Source organism: Octopus bimaculoides, chromosome 2 (genome assembly GCF_046866305.1).
Source record: "Octopus bimaculoides isolate indiv1 chromosome 2, ASM4686630v1, whole genome shotgun sequence".
In the NCBI taxonomy this organism is placed as follows: Eukaryota; Metazoa; Mollusca; class Cephalopoda; order Octopoda; family Octopodidae; genus Octopus; species Octopus bimaculoides.
Genome location: NC_142929.1, coordinates 108,950,352 through 108,967,093, shown reverse-complemented (window position 1 = coordinate 108,967,093; position 16,742 = coordinate 108,950,352). Strand labels below are relative to the sequence as shown.

General features: G+C 33.0%; 1 protein-coding gene across 16 annotated transcripts in view; it reads right to left on the bottom strand.

The window, feature by feature from the left end:
* Positions 1 to 16,742, bottom strand: part of LOC106882671 (inositol 1,4,5-trisphosphate-gated calcium channel ITPR1) — a 312,035-nt gene that overhangs the window by 75,372 nt on the left and 219,921 nt on the right. For all 16 annotated transcript variants that reach the window (XM_089347463.1, XM_089347470.1, XM_089347460.1 and 13 more), the window contains 9 exons: positions 16,511 to 16,603; positions 15,163 to 15,303; positions 11,396 to 11,521; positions 9,854 to 10,054; positions 9,209 to 9,460; positions 7,292 to 7,417; positions 4,922 to 5,050; positions 4,111 to 4,231; positions 963 to 1,141 (listed from right to left, as the gene is read on the bottom strand). In XM_089347463.1, coding sequence (XP_089203589.1) covers positions 963 to 1,141; positions 4,111 to 4,231; positions 4,922 to 5,050; positions 7,292 to 7,417; positions 9,209 to 9,460; positions 9,854 to 10,054; positions 11,396 to 11,521; positions 15,163 to 15,303; positions 16,511 to 16,603 — 1,368 coding nt within the window. The remainder of the gene's footprint in view (positions 1 to 962; positions 1,142 to 4,110; positions 4,232 to 4,921; positions 5,051 to 7,291; positions 7,418 to 9,208; positions 9,461 to 9,853; positions 10,055 to 11,395; positions 11,522 to 15,162; positions 15,304 to 16,510; positions 16,604 to 16,742) is intronic.

Below are 16,742 nucleotides of genomic sequence, written 5' to 3'. Positions count from 1 at the left end.
GTAATATCTATCAATGATAGTGTCATAATAGCCACAGTTGCTATCAAACACTGCTAAACATAGTCTCATCAGAAGGTGTTCAAAACCAAGGAAAATGTTTAGTTGACATCAAATGAAAGGAATCATTTCATTTAGGCCTTGTTTTACTATTTTGTTTTGTAATGACTGTTCATGCTAATCTCTTCCTTTTTCCATTCTGTTTATATGAACTCTTGTTCTTAGACAATCTACTTCTTATTTTCATTTGACAATAAAGAAAAAAAAAATTCTTTTGTTAATGCCCTGTTTTTTAAATTTTATGTGTTTGTGTCTGGTTTTTGTCTTTTATACTTCTCACCCAGGGTAGACATTTTTGCATACACAGATATAAATATTTTGAAAGTCTACTGGTATAGTGAAAAAATGTTTTCAATTGATGATAGTCATCGATTAAAGGTTTAGATTATTAATCAGAATTTCATATTTGATCATTAATACTGCTTTTGTTGCTCTTGAACAAGATATTGTAATACACACTGTCTCAAGATGTAATACACTCAAACAACCTATTTGTAAATTTCTAGTACCAAAATCAAATTCAGCCAATCCTTAACTAACCAGCAGAGAAAATGAATAATAGCAGATAACAAAAGACATTAAAGTAAATATAGAAAACTAAAAAGTCACCTGACTATGGCCAAGGTATCAAAGAATATCTTCATATAGTTATAAGTTTAAATCTTATACCTTTTGTGCAGAATACTTAACTCTGTTTGCCATAATTTTGCTGATGGAAGAAAAACAGCTTTCATGACAAGCAGTAGGCAGAATACTCAGGTGTAATAAGTATAATAAAAATATAACCATGGGTATAAAAATACTGGATAAATAAATAAGAAATAAAACGCAAAACAGAACTGAAGCAAGGAATATTTGCAAAAAGTGACTAACGATACATATGAGAAGGTCAGGAACTCACTCACCTGTAAACCTTCAATGATGACTCTATAATCACGGGACACAGTACTTGAATGAAGAGACTCTCGTTTTCTGCCAGTAGCTATCCAATGCTTGGTGTGTTTCATGACAATCTGAGACTTCTCAAACAAATTCTTTACTTGTGTGGCTAAATCAACAGGAATTGCAATGCTCCGGTTCTTTGCTGTAACAAAAATCAGTAGAAAAAGGTGTGAAAAATTAATAAGAAAGGTGGATGGGTAGTCCTTTATTTTAATCAGTGAAAGCTTACATTGTCTGTAATATGGTCTAAGTGAGAAAATAAAAGATGGGTGGTGGTTGATAACTTACCGTAATAATATAATAATATAGTTATAATTAGCAATAACTAGTACAGAAATTTCAGATTTCATAAGTATTTTCAATAGAGGCTTAGAGGCATAATAGAGGTTGGTTGATTGCCGTGTCATGACATAATGGCAGTGGTATATGGTAAAATAGTGATGTAGCAATATAGTGCAGTCATAGTGGCGGTATAATGCCATACTGATACACTAGCATTGTGGTATAGTAACATAGGAACATAGTACCATCAGGACTGAGTGATATTGTATCATAGTAACAGAGTGACATGAACATATTTATATATTTTGTTTTTTAAAGTAAAGAAATTTATGGCCTTATCAGAGGAATGAAGTTTTCAGACCTCTGAGACTGAAGGGAGGGAAAAACTATGATTCATGTTTTGCTGAAGCAGGAAGCAACACATCAAAATATAGAATTAGCATCATGCAGCAGAAGTGTTAAAACCAGTCTCCCTGGTGGTGAGGATTGACCAGCAAGAGTCCTGTGCCGGTGTCATGTAAAAAGCCATGTAAAAGCACCCATGTGGTATCACATAAAAGCACCTGTGCAGTGCCATGTAAAAGCACCTGGCACACTCTGTGACATACAGCCATAGAAACCATGCCAAATCAGACTGGAGCCTGGTACAGCCCTTCAAGCTTGCCAGCTCTGGTCAAATGGTCCAACCCATGCCAGCATGGACAACAGACGTTGAACGATGATGATGATGATGATGATGATGATGATGATGATGATGATGATGATGATGGAGACTTGTTCTGAATACTTGTAAGAGAGTATACTCAGCTGAAGGTATTCAAGAGAAAGATGATAGTGTTAAAATGAATGAAAGATTAAGTCTACCATCCGATATCAGGAATAGTCCATCTGACGGATTTCCTTAGTTTTCACTTAGCCAATTTCATTCACATGGGTTTACCTGAAGCTACATTAGATGACATGATATTTACAATATATAAATATAGTGATGCAATAGCATTGGACAGAGACTTTGTTGCTTAGTGACGTAGTAATAATGTATTATAATGATATAGCAACATAGGTACATAATAGCCTGATAATATAGAGATATAACAACTTAGTAATATAGCAACATACAAGGTGGTATCAAAATGTTTCCAGATTAGTTCTGTAGCATGCCTACAGATGGCAGCACACAATTACATGCACAGTGAGAGCTAGCAGTGACCTTCATGAGGCAGTGTGCCGAGTGATATTGCCATGTTTACATCACAAGTTGTGAAATTTGTGTTTTTGTGATCACATGTATGCTGTAGTCTGCAATTTTGTCACGGACAGGAAGTTGGAACAAAGAGCCAACGTGAAATTTTGCATTAAACTTGGGAAGTCTGCAACAGAGACATTGAGCATGCTTCGGCAAGCTTACAGCGATGAGGCAACGGGTTGTATGCAATGTTTTGAGTGGCGTGGGCACTTCAAAAGTGGAAGAATGTCCCTGGAAGACCTGCCATGAGCGTCATCCTTGGAAATGTGGAGAAAATTTATCAGCTTGTGCATGAAGATTGTCGAAGGACAATCAATGACATTTTAAAGCATTTAAGGGAGGACATTCGACAAAAGCAACCAGATCTGTGGAGTGTAAATAATCAGATTGTTCATGACAACAATGCACCCTGACACTGAACGCTCCTCACTCATAAGTTTTTCACCAAAAACAACTTGGTATTTCTTCTGCACCCACCCTGGTCACCAGATTTAGCACCTGCAAACTTCCATCTCTTCTCCAAGATGCAAATGCAGCTCAAAGGTTTCTGTTTTAACACCACTGTCCCGATCCAGAGTGAATTGCAGAAGGTCCTTGGCTTGCTTACGGAAAATGACTTCCAGGCCAGATTCCAAAAGTGGCAGGAACACTGGGACCGGTGTATTGCTGCACAAGGTGACTATTTCAAAGGAGATGATGATAAAACTTCATTAAACATAACTAATCTGAGAACTTTTTGATACTACTTCGTAATCGTAAAATGATAATGCAGCATTATCATATGAGATATGGTGAGATAGTGATATACGTATTTATGACATTGTGATACAAAGTGGTTATAAAGCTATATACAATGTAGTGATATATAATGTAGAAGATAACAAATAGCCCAGTGACATAGTAATACTGCCATGCTAACATAGTTATATAGCAATATACAAGAGTGATAGAGTAGCAAACAGAGAGTAGTACAGTGGTAGAGAGGTGTAATTTATAGCAGTATACTGGCATTCTATTTCAGTAGTTCTTAAATAGTGAAGCACAGCACACAGATCTGAAGCAATGTATAACAAAGTATGCCATGAAAATAATACAATTATGTTTGTAAAGAATGTGAAAAATAAAAACTGTCTCATTGACTGAATAAAGATGGAAGTGTTGCATAAGTACATTACTGAACAGTTCAGTGATGTACTTATGCAGCACTAAATTGGTGTAGTGATATATATGTTGGACATAGACTGTAATATAATTGTATAGTATCATAGTAGTATACTAACACTACAGATAGTAATAGAGAGAAATAGTAATATAGTCGAACAGCAACATACTGGTGTAGTGATGTGCTAGTCAGTAACAGTGGAATGGTAATGATTGGATAGTACCATACTGGCATATTTTTGTACAAGCACTAGACATAGATAATATAGTTGGATAGTACTAGCATGGTATACTAATATCACAGATAGTAACAGAGTAACTTGGTATTATAGTCATACCTTAGCATAGTTATATATTTATATGGTAACATTCTAGGTATTAACAGCAAAGGAAAAGATGTGTATAAACGAAAAATATCTCACCAATATCAGCAAGAGTTTTGATGCAATTTTCAACATTATATCGTTGCACACCGTTCAGCCACAAACATTGGGACAATCGGTATACACCCTGAAGTAGTTTTATAAACACAGGTTGCCTTGTCTATTGAATAAAAAAGATGTATTTCGTGATATAATTGATAATAAATATTGAAGCGTTTCAGTGAAATTTGTATTTCACAAAGTATCTGACAATTACAACATAGAACTATAAAACTTTAAGAAGCTAAATTATTTCTACAGTAAGTGTTACAGTTAAAAAAAAAAAGATAACTTGTAAACCTTTTACTCTCTATTATTTATACTTTGGTTGATTTGACACAGGATGTTGTTCTTTAATTTGATTTCTTTTAGTTTATTAATGCCAACCATTCTGGTGTTTAAAAGAAAAAATATATTTTCAGCTGAGCTGATGGAGGTAGTTAGATGATACTTCTTACGCATGTTATATTTTCAGTTAGACTGACAAACAAGTAGATAGTATTTCTTCTCTATATCATATATTTTAAACTTTAGGCAGCTAGGCTGATGAAGGATGGCAGTAGTTAGATAATACAGCTTACCTATGTTATATATTTTAAAGCAGATCGATGAAAACAGGTAATATATCTTGATTATGAACACAAAGAAATTTCAGGAGTAGAAAATGTTTTAATTAGTTTTTCGACATCTAACATCTTGACTTTGAAACTTTTGAATGTCAAACACAGTTACTTATTTTATTTGATTAAAATGCCAAGGAAAAAAAAGCAATAAAATAAAATCAAATCAAAGACAAAAATTGAAGCCTTACTTGAACAGTAGTACTTTGATCAGAGAAAGGAGAATTAAAAAATGTTGTGATGATACTAGTAATTATAGTGGTAACATATTGTTCAAGGACAAGGTCAGCATGTTGTCGGTCAGTTGTTGCATTGCTCACCTGTAAAGACAAGGGAAAGGATTAACTATATAAACAGTTATAAAACCGAACATCATAACCTTCACAACCCAGAAACATCTTTGAATCTTACAACTGATGCTATAAGGATTTCAATAATGACATCAATAACCAAATTTATGATATTAAAACAACTACAATAATTTTGTGAGATAACAAACATAACGTTTTGTTAAAAATTATGGAAGGATTGAGGTAAAGTTGATAGTGGTATAACTTGGAAGTAGAACATTAACAAAATAGCCATAAACTCTGGTTCTACCATCTATTTTCCTTCCTTATGATATTTAAAAACACCTCTTTATATTATGAGTTTAAATGTCACAAGATTTTACATGATTCTGAAGGGATAAAAAGTAATGTAAGCAATAGTCATGTAATGGCATTAATTGACTCCAATATACACTCCCTTATAATTTTCGACTTCATGCCAATGTAAGAATGTTAAGAATATGAGGAGACTGGAAAGAAATGAAGTGAGCACGCTCTGCTGGTTGTGCATTAATCATGGAGTGCAATTGGGCTGAAAGAAAAACTGGGTATAAAAGGTATAATGTGAAAGAGAGGCTTGGAATAGAATAAGCATATGACATGTATGAAGATGTCAGTTGCATAAAGTGCCAAGTGATCTAAGTGGAAGGAACCTATGAAAAAGGACAATCAAAGATGGTATGGGAAAAAGTGGTGAAAGCTAATTTCAGGATGCTGAACCTCACAAAGTAGATGATCACATCAAAAGAGCTGAGAAGCTGTATTGAAGAAAACCTGTCCAACCTGTTTATGCAAGCATGAGAAAATGAATGTAAAACGATGTTGATGTTCAAGATGACGATGATGATGATGATGATGACTAAAAAATTATTGAAGGAAAATAATATTTATAATTATAGTTGGGGTAAGAAATGCTCACTTTCTCCAATTCGAATATTACTCAAAAAGTTTGAAATAAGGTTTAAAATTAACTAAGGGAGTTATCAACTACTTCTAGTTTTTCCCCCTGGCATGTGATGGAATCTGTTTTCTGTACATCTTCAGCGTTTATTGCCCCTGTGCATCTGCTACACACAAAAGCTATCTTCCTGGTTAACCTTCCTTTGATATTGCTGCACTTTTTATGTGTCCATAGCTTACACAGAGTAAATCATATGGAGTTTCTGCCCATGTTTTTTCTACAGATTGAGCAGGGCCATCTACCTGAAGGGGTTTGTGATTTGTCAGCCTTACTACTTATTAAGACTTTGGTTTTTTGCTAGGATCTCTAGTTCTGGTAGAACTAATATATATATATATATATCATCATCATCATCATCATCATCATTTACGTTTAACGTCCGCTTTCCATGCTAGCATGGGTTGGACGATTTGACTGAGGACTGATGAAACCAGATGGCTACACCAGGCTCCAATCTGATTTGGCAGAGTTTCTACAGCTGGATGCCCTTCCTAACACCAACCACTCAGAGAGTGTAGTGGGTGCTTTTACGTGCTACCAGCACGAAGGTCAGTCATGCTCAAAATGGTGTATTTTATGTGCCACCCGCACAAGAGCCAGTCCAGGGGCACTCGCAACGATCTCGCTAGAAAATCCTTACATATGTCACGGGCACAAGTGCCAGAAAGACGACGCTGGGCACAGGTGCTATCCCGATTTCGGTTTCGCTTGCCCCAATAAGTCTTCACAAGCTGAGTTTCGTGTCCAATGAAGGAGACGACATTGGCATGAGTGCCAGTTGTCGAATTTAGTTCTATTTCGATTTCACTTGCCTCAACAAGTCTTCGCAAATGGAGTTTAGTGTCCAATGTAGGAAAGGTACGCATAAGTGGGCTGGCTACACCCCTGGCAGAGGCCTTGGATTTAGGTCTCACTTGGCTTGCCGAGTCTTCTCACGCACAGCATATTTCCAAAGGTCTCGGTCAGAAGTCATCGCCTCAGTGAGGCCCAATGTTCAAAGGTCTTGCCTCACCACCTCAGCCCAGGTCTTCCTGGACCTACCTCTTCCACGGGTTCCCTCAACTGTTAGGGTGTGGCACTTTTTCACGCAGCATATATATATATATATATATATATATAAACAAAAATAAGCAACCGCAAAATTTATATATAAGATTAAAATTAAGGTTTTGAAGAAAGAAAGAAGTCAAGTGACACAATGTTAATAGAAGTAAGGATGTAAACGTAATGCAAACATAGGAGTTATAACTAAAGATTCCTTATTTACTTACAATGGCCATATCAAGTAAAAAGTTTTCAAACAATGTCCATAAATGATTACTTGTGTAAATTTCCTTCATTTCAACTTCAGTATCTACATAGCAGTGGTTTAGAAAATTAATATAAGCTATTTTCACCTGCAAAACACAAAGCATTAGAGTTGATTGTTATACGACATACATAAATAAATATAAACATAATTACATTTAATTAAAATTGAATGGAGTTTTAAATGTCATTTGGATTGGCCCATTTATTCTACTTCAATTGTGTGGGGTGTAAAATCTATTTCATGTTCAGTTACTTTTCTCTTTCACCAAAGCAAAATGGATGTCCAATCAAAATGTTGCTTTTTTAAAAAAAAGTTCCAGCCAGCATTTATTGCAATTGTGTCATTAAGGGTGGTCACCAGGTATCCTCTCATGGAGGCAATGGCTAGAAGAATGCAATTAACCTAGTGTATATCTTGCTAATCTATATAAGTACACATCCAATGATATATTTTTCATTTCTCCTCAATAACTGTAGACGTGAAAGTAACCTCATTTGTACACATGTCCTTCAAGAAAATGTTTCATGACCAAAGGCACTTTTTCACGGTAGTCTGATCTTTCAAATTATTGTGATATCAGTTTTGTGTTTTCAATTTCAATACACAAAACTAGCATGGAAACAACTTACCAAAAGGTTAGCTTACAGTGAGAAGCATCTTTAGTCATTATACATCTTCTTGAATGATATATATACAAATGAGATCACCTTCAAAGCTTTTGAGAAAAAGCTTTTTAGAATACAAAACTAAAGATGAAGTGCTAAAAGGAGTAAAAACTTAGAAAACTTTATTAGATACAATCAAAGAGAGAAAACTAAAATATCATTAACACATAATTAGAAGAAATATTTTATAGAGATTGTAGATAGAAGGCAAAATGAATAAGAAGAGATGGAAGAGAGGAAAAAACCCCAAGATTTATGTGGTGGGGATAATACCAAGAATCTGGAAGACTTTAAATATAGTGAACATATGAGAACAGTACAAGAAAGACTGAAATGGCAATCCATGACATTGAGCCAGATGTGAGTAGACAATATCTGATTATGATAAATGTTAGTTTTAATAAAAATAAAGTGAGAAGTGAATTTAGTATCAAACATATCTTAGAGGCTTTAAAGTCAATCTTTCAGTTTATTTACTACATTTCTTTTGTACATTGTGATTAAATGATTAATCCATTGGTTTCTTTGTATATAATTTTAACTGGAGTGATTAATGTGTATATATGTAAATCAGTTAAACAAGAATTCAATATTCTTGATGTATGTATTAACTGGAAATCAATTCAACTTTGGATTATTCAATGAATGATACAGTAGCAATTTTAAAGTAGAAAACAATCATTAATTCAGAGATGAAATTGTGTAGTAAGTGATTTGATCTAAGACTGTGTGATGAAGCTAAAATGGTTACAGCATAGAAGACACATTAGTCACTCAAAAAAATTCAAAAACTTAACTTTACATAATGGAACTGCATCAGTTATCATGTTGCAGTTAGTTTGATGAAAATTTTGATACTGAATACTAAGTGTTTCAGTGAAGTTAACAGATTTTTGAACAATCATTGACTATTTAAATAAACCTCAATAGCAGAAAGGTTTGACTCTGTATTCTTAGATATGTACTAATTATACTTCTGTAGTTCTAAACTACAGCTGATTAAACTTTTTCAAATCCAGAGCAACTAACAGTAGTAAGAAATTTTTTCTTCGGCAAAATGACCCATTTTTCCTGTGTCTGTTAAAAAGGAAATTGTTCATCTAAATTTTATTTTATATAGTTTCTTGGTGGTAAAAACACATGGTGAACTACTTAGAGAGTCTCCAGTAATTGTGCAATTGAGCAAAGATTGAAAAAAATATGTAACTCACCTCAGGAATACAGTTTACATCAGTCACAACTTTAACAATATCATCTAAAGGCAGCAGTGAGTGACATTTGATTTCTGTATATACATTCTTTCCTTCTGTACACAAAGCTAGTAACTGTACTAAATTGATGTGGTATGCTAGAGGACTACGCTCATCAGAGCGATGACGTTCAGATCGCATTAGTTGCACCAGAGTATCAAATGATGGTTTGTCATTGTAAAACAAAAGTACTTCCTCTCCAACACTGATGAGCTGCAAAAAGTCAGGAAAGTAACATAAAAAGGCTTTGGTTAATCCAATAAGTAGCTTTTTGATCATTTGTTATCAATTTTCAAAGAAGTAATTCAAATCCCTATTTATTGCAAAAGAAAAGCAAAGAAACAGTCAATAAAACTATATGTTCTCAATAAGAGTATATAGTATTTGAAAACTAAAATAAATTTTAAAAATAATAAAAAAGAAACAGGCATACAATTTCATCATAAAAAAGTAAAAATATATTCCCTCAATTTCTTCAGAAATATGAGAATTTACCAACATTTTAATTTTTCAACTGTATGAAATATGATTCTAAAAACAATTCCAAATACAAATTTTTAAATAACTTTGATTTCATGTAATGTGAGATTCTTGCAAAATTCTTACTTCAGCCATAACCATGTCTTGACTTTTTCTGATATATTGTCCTTCAGCCTTAACAATAGTTTGAAGAAACTTGAGATACTGAACATGTCTGCCATGTGTCTCTATACAATGAACAAAATGTTGCACAATACGTTCAGAAATTTCATTGCATAATAGTACATTATCTTCAAAAATGGATTTCATTGTCTGAGCTTCCAATAACTGAAAAGAGATGAACACAAAATGATTTTAAGATAAATAAAAGGTTCAGTAAATAGATAAATAAATAAAAAAAAAAGAACTGCTCTGATGCTTTTAAAGCATTACAGCAATTCTCTGAAAGCTGACAAAACAATATTCAAAAATATAAGGATACAGATCATGTTGTATAGCCAGCTGGAGATGATGTCTCCTGGGGCTAAATTACAGCAACATTCGTCCTAAACCAGGACTGCCATGTTATATTGGCAAACAATCTTTACTACAAAGCTGACAAATTTTTAGTTTATGACTAGGTTTTTATTAAAAAGATAGTAACAGTTTAATAAATCTTTTTAGTATGATGTACTTCATAAAATAAGTTTATACTTTACAATGCATATTGCTATTCAATAATGATGAAAAGATATCAAGCAATGTTATAATGGTGTAAATATGTCTTGAATACTTACATAACATGAAACATATTATAGTGAAGATAAAAAATCTTAGAAATTTTTATGTTGATATTATCTAAATCTGAGTACAAAGAAAAAGTTTCTTAACCAAATATCAAATTAAAATTAGAAAATTACTATTTTTTAAAATCTCACGAGAGATATTCAGCAACAGTACTTTGTAGTAAAGATTGTTTGACAACATAATATGGCAGTCCTGGTTTAGGACGAATGTTGCTGTAATTTAGCCCCAGGAGACATCATCTCCAGCTGGCTATACAACACGATCTGTGTCCTTATATTTTTGAACAAGGGAATCTAGCACCCCCACTCAGCTCAAAACAATATCTGTGTATTGCGATTTCTGGGATATTTCCCTTCATCAGCACAGAATAATTGTTACAGCAACATTTGCCCTAAACCAGGACTGCCATGTTAAGTTGGCAAACAATCTTTACTACATCAAATTAAAAGCCAAAAGATGGTCTCAATATTAAAAAAAATACTGATCAGTGGCATCATAATATCAGTAATATTAAACTTTAAAGCAGCATGATGAAAACATGTAATACTTAGCTTGGAAAAAAAAAATCATTTAAAAAACTTTATTAGCCTGTATCTATCTTAATAAATTGTTTGTACACATTTTCACATGTATTTTATATTTTGCCTCTCCAGTATTAAGTATTTTAAATAATTTTATGATTTTGAATATGCTTTCACAGAGACTGACATTAAGTTGAATAAATCAACTGAAGTTGATGTTTATTTTTTCATTAATTTCTAAACGGGGAAAAAAAAACCCCAACAGACTTCAAGTTGAAAAAGGTTTAACTTGAAAGGACATAAGTTGAGGTATGCCTGTCATAGTAATATAACAGTAGAAATAATGATTTAAATAACTTACTCCTGGGTTCAAGAAAAGGTCAACTTCTTTATGAAGTAAAACCTGATTTGCAGGATTTCCAAGACAGAAGCACTGAAGAAATTCATGAGCCAGTCTTATAATTTCATGCATACGGATATCTTTGTTCTGAAATAAATGTAAGAGATTAACTTTGTAATAGATATATATTAGGAGTTAAAAATAAAGCAAAGGAGTGGCTGTGTCGTAAGTAGCTTGCTTACTGACCACATGGTTCTGGGTTCAGTCCCACTGTGTGGCACCTTGGGCAAGTGTCTTCTGCTATAGCCTCAGACCGACCAAAGCCTTGTGAGTGGATTTGGTAGATGGAAACTGAAAGAAGCTTGTCGTATATATATATATATATATATATATATATATATAAATAAGCAACACGGATTTCAAAGGTGATTGCAGTACACACGTTTCATGCTACTCCAATTTATTTAAGTAATGTGAGCATTACATTAAATGCAATATGAAGAGCAATCTTCAGCTGCACGAAAATGCAGAAAATTACTGTAGAAAAGACATATTGTAAATGTGGCAACATTTCAAATCCAAGTGGGAGAGAGAATACATAAAAATCCAAGAATACATAAATCCATCTTGACATAGCCGAGTCTATCAGGCTAGTAATTGATTCTAGACAAAAGTTTTAACTGTCTCAGATTTTATTGTTTCTTATCTAGTGGTGATAGCATAAGGGACAATTACTTCTAAAGAGAGGGAAGGTGTAAGCAGTATGCATGGACAAGGCTATAAAATGTATTAGAATATAAAGGTTTCACTGGTCAGAGTAGTATCAGGTCATTTTACTACTATCAAAATGTTGAGGAATCCCTGTATATTTATGATTATAAATGTTTTTACCGATAAAGGTTTTTTTCATACTGAACTACTTGGAAAAATTGTTAATTATTAATTTTATTACTAATTGGCAATTCCCTGCCCTATATCTGTATATTTATATTGATGCCTCTTATTGGATGGTTAAACTGTAACCCCTTCATACAGGACTTTTTATGCGGGACTATTTGTGGCGCACATGGAATAGATTCTTGGGGTGAAGTGTTTGAACTTACTAGCCGATAAATTTTGTAAATGCCTTCCTCATGTGTTTTTGATGTCGCATGGTCAAGTTCCCATGAGTAATAGACACTTTCAAATTTATCGAATATTGTGCTGATGATCGGAGTAGAGTAACTTTATACTCTTAACCGTGAAACGTCGTACACGATTAACTAAAGGCAGGTTTGTTTTTGCTTTTCTCTTCTGTTTTTGTTCTGTGTGTGCCATAAATATCGCCATCCGTTAGAGAAAAAATTTGTAGTTTGGAATCAGTAGTTCTTTGACTGCTATTTCTAAATTTTCAGTATGTTGGTGAAGCAACTCATGCTAATCCCTGTATATTTATGATTATATATATATATATATATATATATATATATATATATATATATATATGTATATATGTATATATGTGTGTATATATATATATATATATATATATATATATATATATATATATATATATGTGTGTGTGTGTGTGTGTGTGTGTGTGTGTATATGTTTGTGTGTCTGTGTTTGTCCCCCCAACATCGCTTGACAACCGATGCTGGTGTGTTTACGTCCCTGTAATTTAGCGGTTCAGCAAAAGAGACCGATAGAATAAGTACTAAGCTTCCAAAGAAAAAGTCCTGGGGTCGATTTGCTCGACTAAAGGCGGTGCTCCAGCATGGCCGCAGTCAAATGACTGAAACAAGTAAAAGAGTAAAAGAGAGTAGACATCTTGATCACTTCACAGAGAAGGGATAACACTAATGAAGGATGGTAATTCATTATCTGGTACAAACTGTGCTGCGCAGATTGCATACTTTTAAATACTAATGCAAGACTCTTAGCTGAAAACAGCATCAGCCTAGAAGTTTGACTTTCAAAACTATTTCAAGTTTATTGAGTCTTACACTCAACATTGAAATATTTAGATTTTCGAATTTTACTATTTTAAAGAAACTGTAAAGTTTAAACTTTTGCTGAAATTCCAGCAAAACAACATTGGTAATATTATAAATACCTGCTTTGGGAATCATAATTAAAAAGGAGAAAAAAAACCCTGGCCTGTTAAGTCTTGAACATCCCAGTAACAAAGCTGAGACTTCCTAACACTATTCTACTTTTTTCCCAACACACACATGCACACACACACACACACACACACACACACACGTAAGTAGAAACACTACAAAAGAACCAAAAGGTTATTTATTCCTAAACAAAATGAAATCTATATATCTATAACGTTGAGAAAAGAATTCAAAACTCAGAAACCACTGAAATTTGGCACTAGCGTAAGTCTACTTTGATTAATAAAAATAATCAATAGTGAAAGAAGTAGTACCAGTACCAAAAGGTGATATTTATCTCCCACTTAAAGTGGATATTGAGATAGAACACAAAATCAGCTGCTATGTCTAGCCAGATGCTTGCCATTGAGAAGCTTGAGGAAGGCTGAAATCATGTGATCCAGCAGTTCTGGTGGCTGTAGCAGATGGTAGTATAATTACTTGGACACCAGTAATATAAACCACAAATCCATATGAGAGATCCTCTTGTGGCAAATAATACAGTATTCTGTGTTTTAACATGATCCAATGAACTGCGAGATAAATATTTCTTAAATTAGTGTTTCATATTAAAAATCCCAGAAGCCATAAATATCCCTTCACAGGGGATGAGGTAAGTTGATTACATTGATGGGATAAGTTTGATTACATCAGTACCACTGATGTAATCAAAAACCCTAAAAGAATGAAAGGCAAAGTTGACAGAATGTAAAAACAGATGAGATGCTGCTAAGCATTTTTCCCAGTTCGCTAATAGTTCTGCCCATCCACTGCCTTAAAGAGGCTATAGATATTGATGAATAAAAGCAATGAATATATTAAATTGATGTCATCATTATAGCATTATTTTCCATGCTAATATATATTAACTGAGTCTGTGCAACAATATACAATATTATTTCATTGAAATTACATATCTCAGATATTTTCTGTTTTATTGAATCTAAATGTTAACACAAGCCAATATCTGAATTAGAAATTTAATCATGTTTTAACATGTTTGTTAATACTCAGGTCTGTCATGAGTTTTAGATCTCAGAAGAACAGAGCTTAACCTGATTTTCATGGTGTATAAGGTCTGGATTGCAACACTCCCCACTGAATGGGACACCAGTCCATCACAGGGTTAACCTCCCAACTATTGTTGGAACTCATTTACAGTTAAATGGACAGTAGCAACATGAAATGTAACACAAACCAGTTTGGAAACTGAAACCATGATGAGTACAACACCTTAAACACAAAGCCATACACTTTCACTTTGTCAGTATTCCAGCCACATTAAGGCAGCGAGCTGGCAGAAACGTTAGCATGCCGGGCGAAATGCTTAGCAGTATTTTGTCTGTCTTTACATTCTGAGTTCAAATTCCACCAAGGTTGACTTTGCCATTCATCCTTTTGGGGTTCATAAATTAAGTACCAGTTGCATACTGGGGTCGATCTAATTGACTGCCCTCCCCCTTCAAAAAAAAATTGGGCCTTGTACTTAGAGTAGAAAAGAAAAGAAAAAAAAGTATTCCAGCCACATTTAACACTCAGCCATTGTCAAAATATTTATAACAGCAATAATAAAAGATAAATAAATTACAAATTGATTGTAATGTTTATATTTTTGAAAATCCATAAAATGCTAAACAGGCTTACCTTATCAAAAGGAATTTGTAACAATTCCAAAACAACAGAGTGAGCAGCCATATTCCTAAGTAATCGTTGTTCATGTTTCCTTGGCTTTTTATTTCCCTCTGATGTTTCTTGGACACACAGTTTAGTAAGGCGCAATAGGATCTGTAGAAAAAACAGGACATTTTTTAAAAGAAGTGCTTTAACGTTATCAAAACCAGTTAATAATAGAAATATTTTATTTATCATCTTGCATTTATGTTTCATATTGAAACAAATGGTTTTCTTACTTTGTCTTAGTAGAGGTATTGCATGTTATTTCTAATACCATCTATGTCTTCCAAAGGATGTGATAAAAGCACCCGAATAAAGTATTTCTCCTTTATATTTGTATTTAATATGTTTTCCCTTAATGGAAATGAAATACTAAATAAATGTTCTACTCTGCCCCAAATATACATACATACATACATATATATTTATATATCAACAGTAAATATTTATATATTATTAATGTTGCTATTATTCTTGAAGGTAATACAAATAGTTGGTAATAACAACATTAATATAGGTGATTGCAGGCCTAATAAGCATTATATAGCTATAAAATTAAAAAGGACACATTAAAGTGTCTACCCACTAGAAATGAGAGTTAAAATCTTCATTTGGACCACCAAAACATTAACACTGAAAATAACAGATTCAACAGTATACAAGTAAGTGGACCAAAAAATTCTCCCACATACCTATATAGCATAAAGCTATATATTTAATGGTACAGGTATATATGTGGACCGGTTTCTGGTTTGATACAAAAATCTTACCTTCTTCAGTACATCTTAACCCTTTGAAACACTTTCCCAATCCAAAATGTTGAAATCTGCTGGTGTTCTGAATTTCTTAGCGCCAAAATGCGGACAACCTCAATGTGAAAAGTACTAACCAGCAGTGAAATATTCAGAAGCGAATATTTATATAGATATTAATATCGTTATTTTATTCAAAGGCAATACAAATAGTTGATAACAACAACAACATTAATATAGGTGGTTGCAGGCCTAAATAAGCTTTATGTAGCTATAGAATTAAAATTATATTAATCATTATAACCTCATTTCTAGCAGGTAGACACTTTAATGTATCCTTATGATTAACATAATTTTAATTGTATAGCTATTTTAATTCTCATTTCTAGCGGGAAGACCCTTTAATGTGTCCTTATTATTAATATATATATATGTATATATATATATATATATATATATATATATATATATATATATATATATATATATATATATATATATATATGATGGCAATAATTATGATGATTATATATATGTGCATTTAATATAAATAATACAAGTCTTACTTCTTTTTTCTTTTTGTAATTAACTTCTGCTAATTTATCAATGTTAGGTCCTAAACCCAGATCAATAGCTGAGCCTTGATCAGCTCCAAGTTCCTAGATAAAGAGAGGAAAAAAAAATTAGAATTCTTTAAGCAACATTGAAAAATATAACATAATAATTTTTCAAGTTATTAGCTCCATATTAACTAAAAAGTTTTTGAATACTTAGATGGACATGATATTTTGATCAATT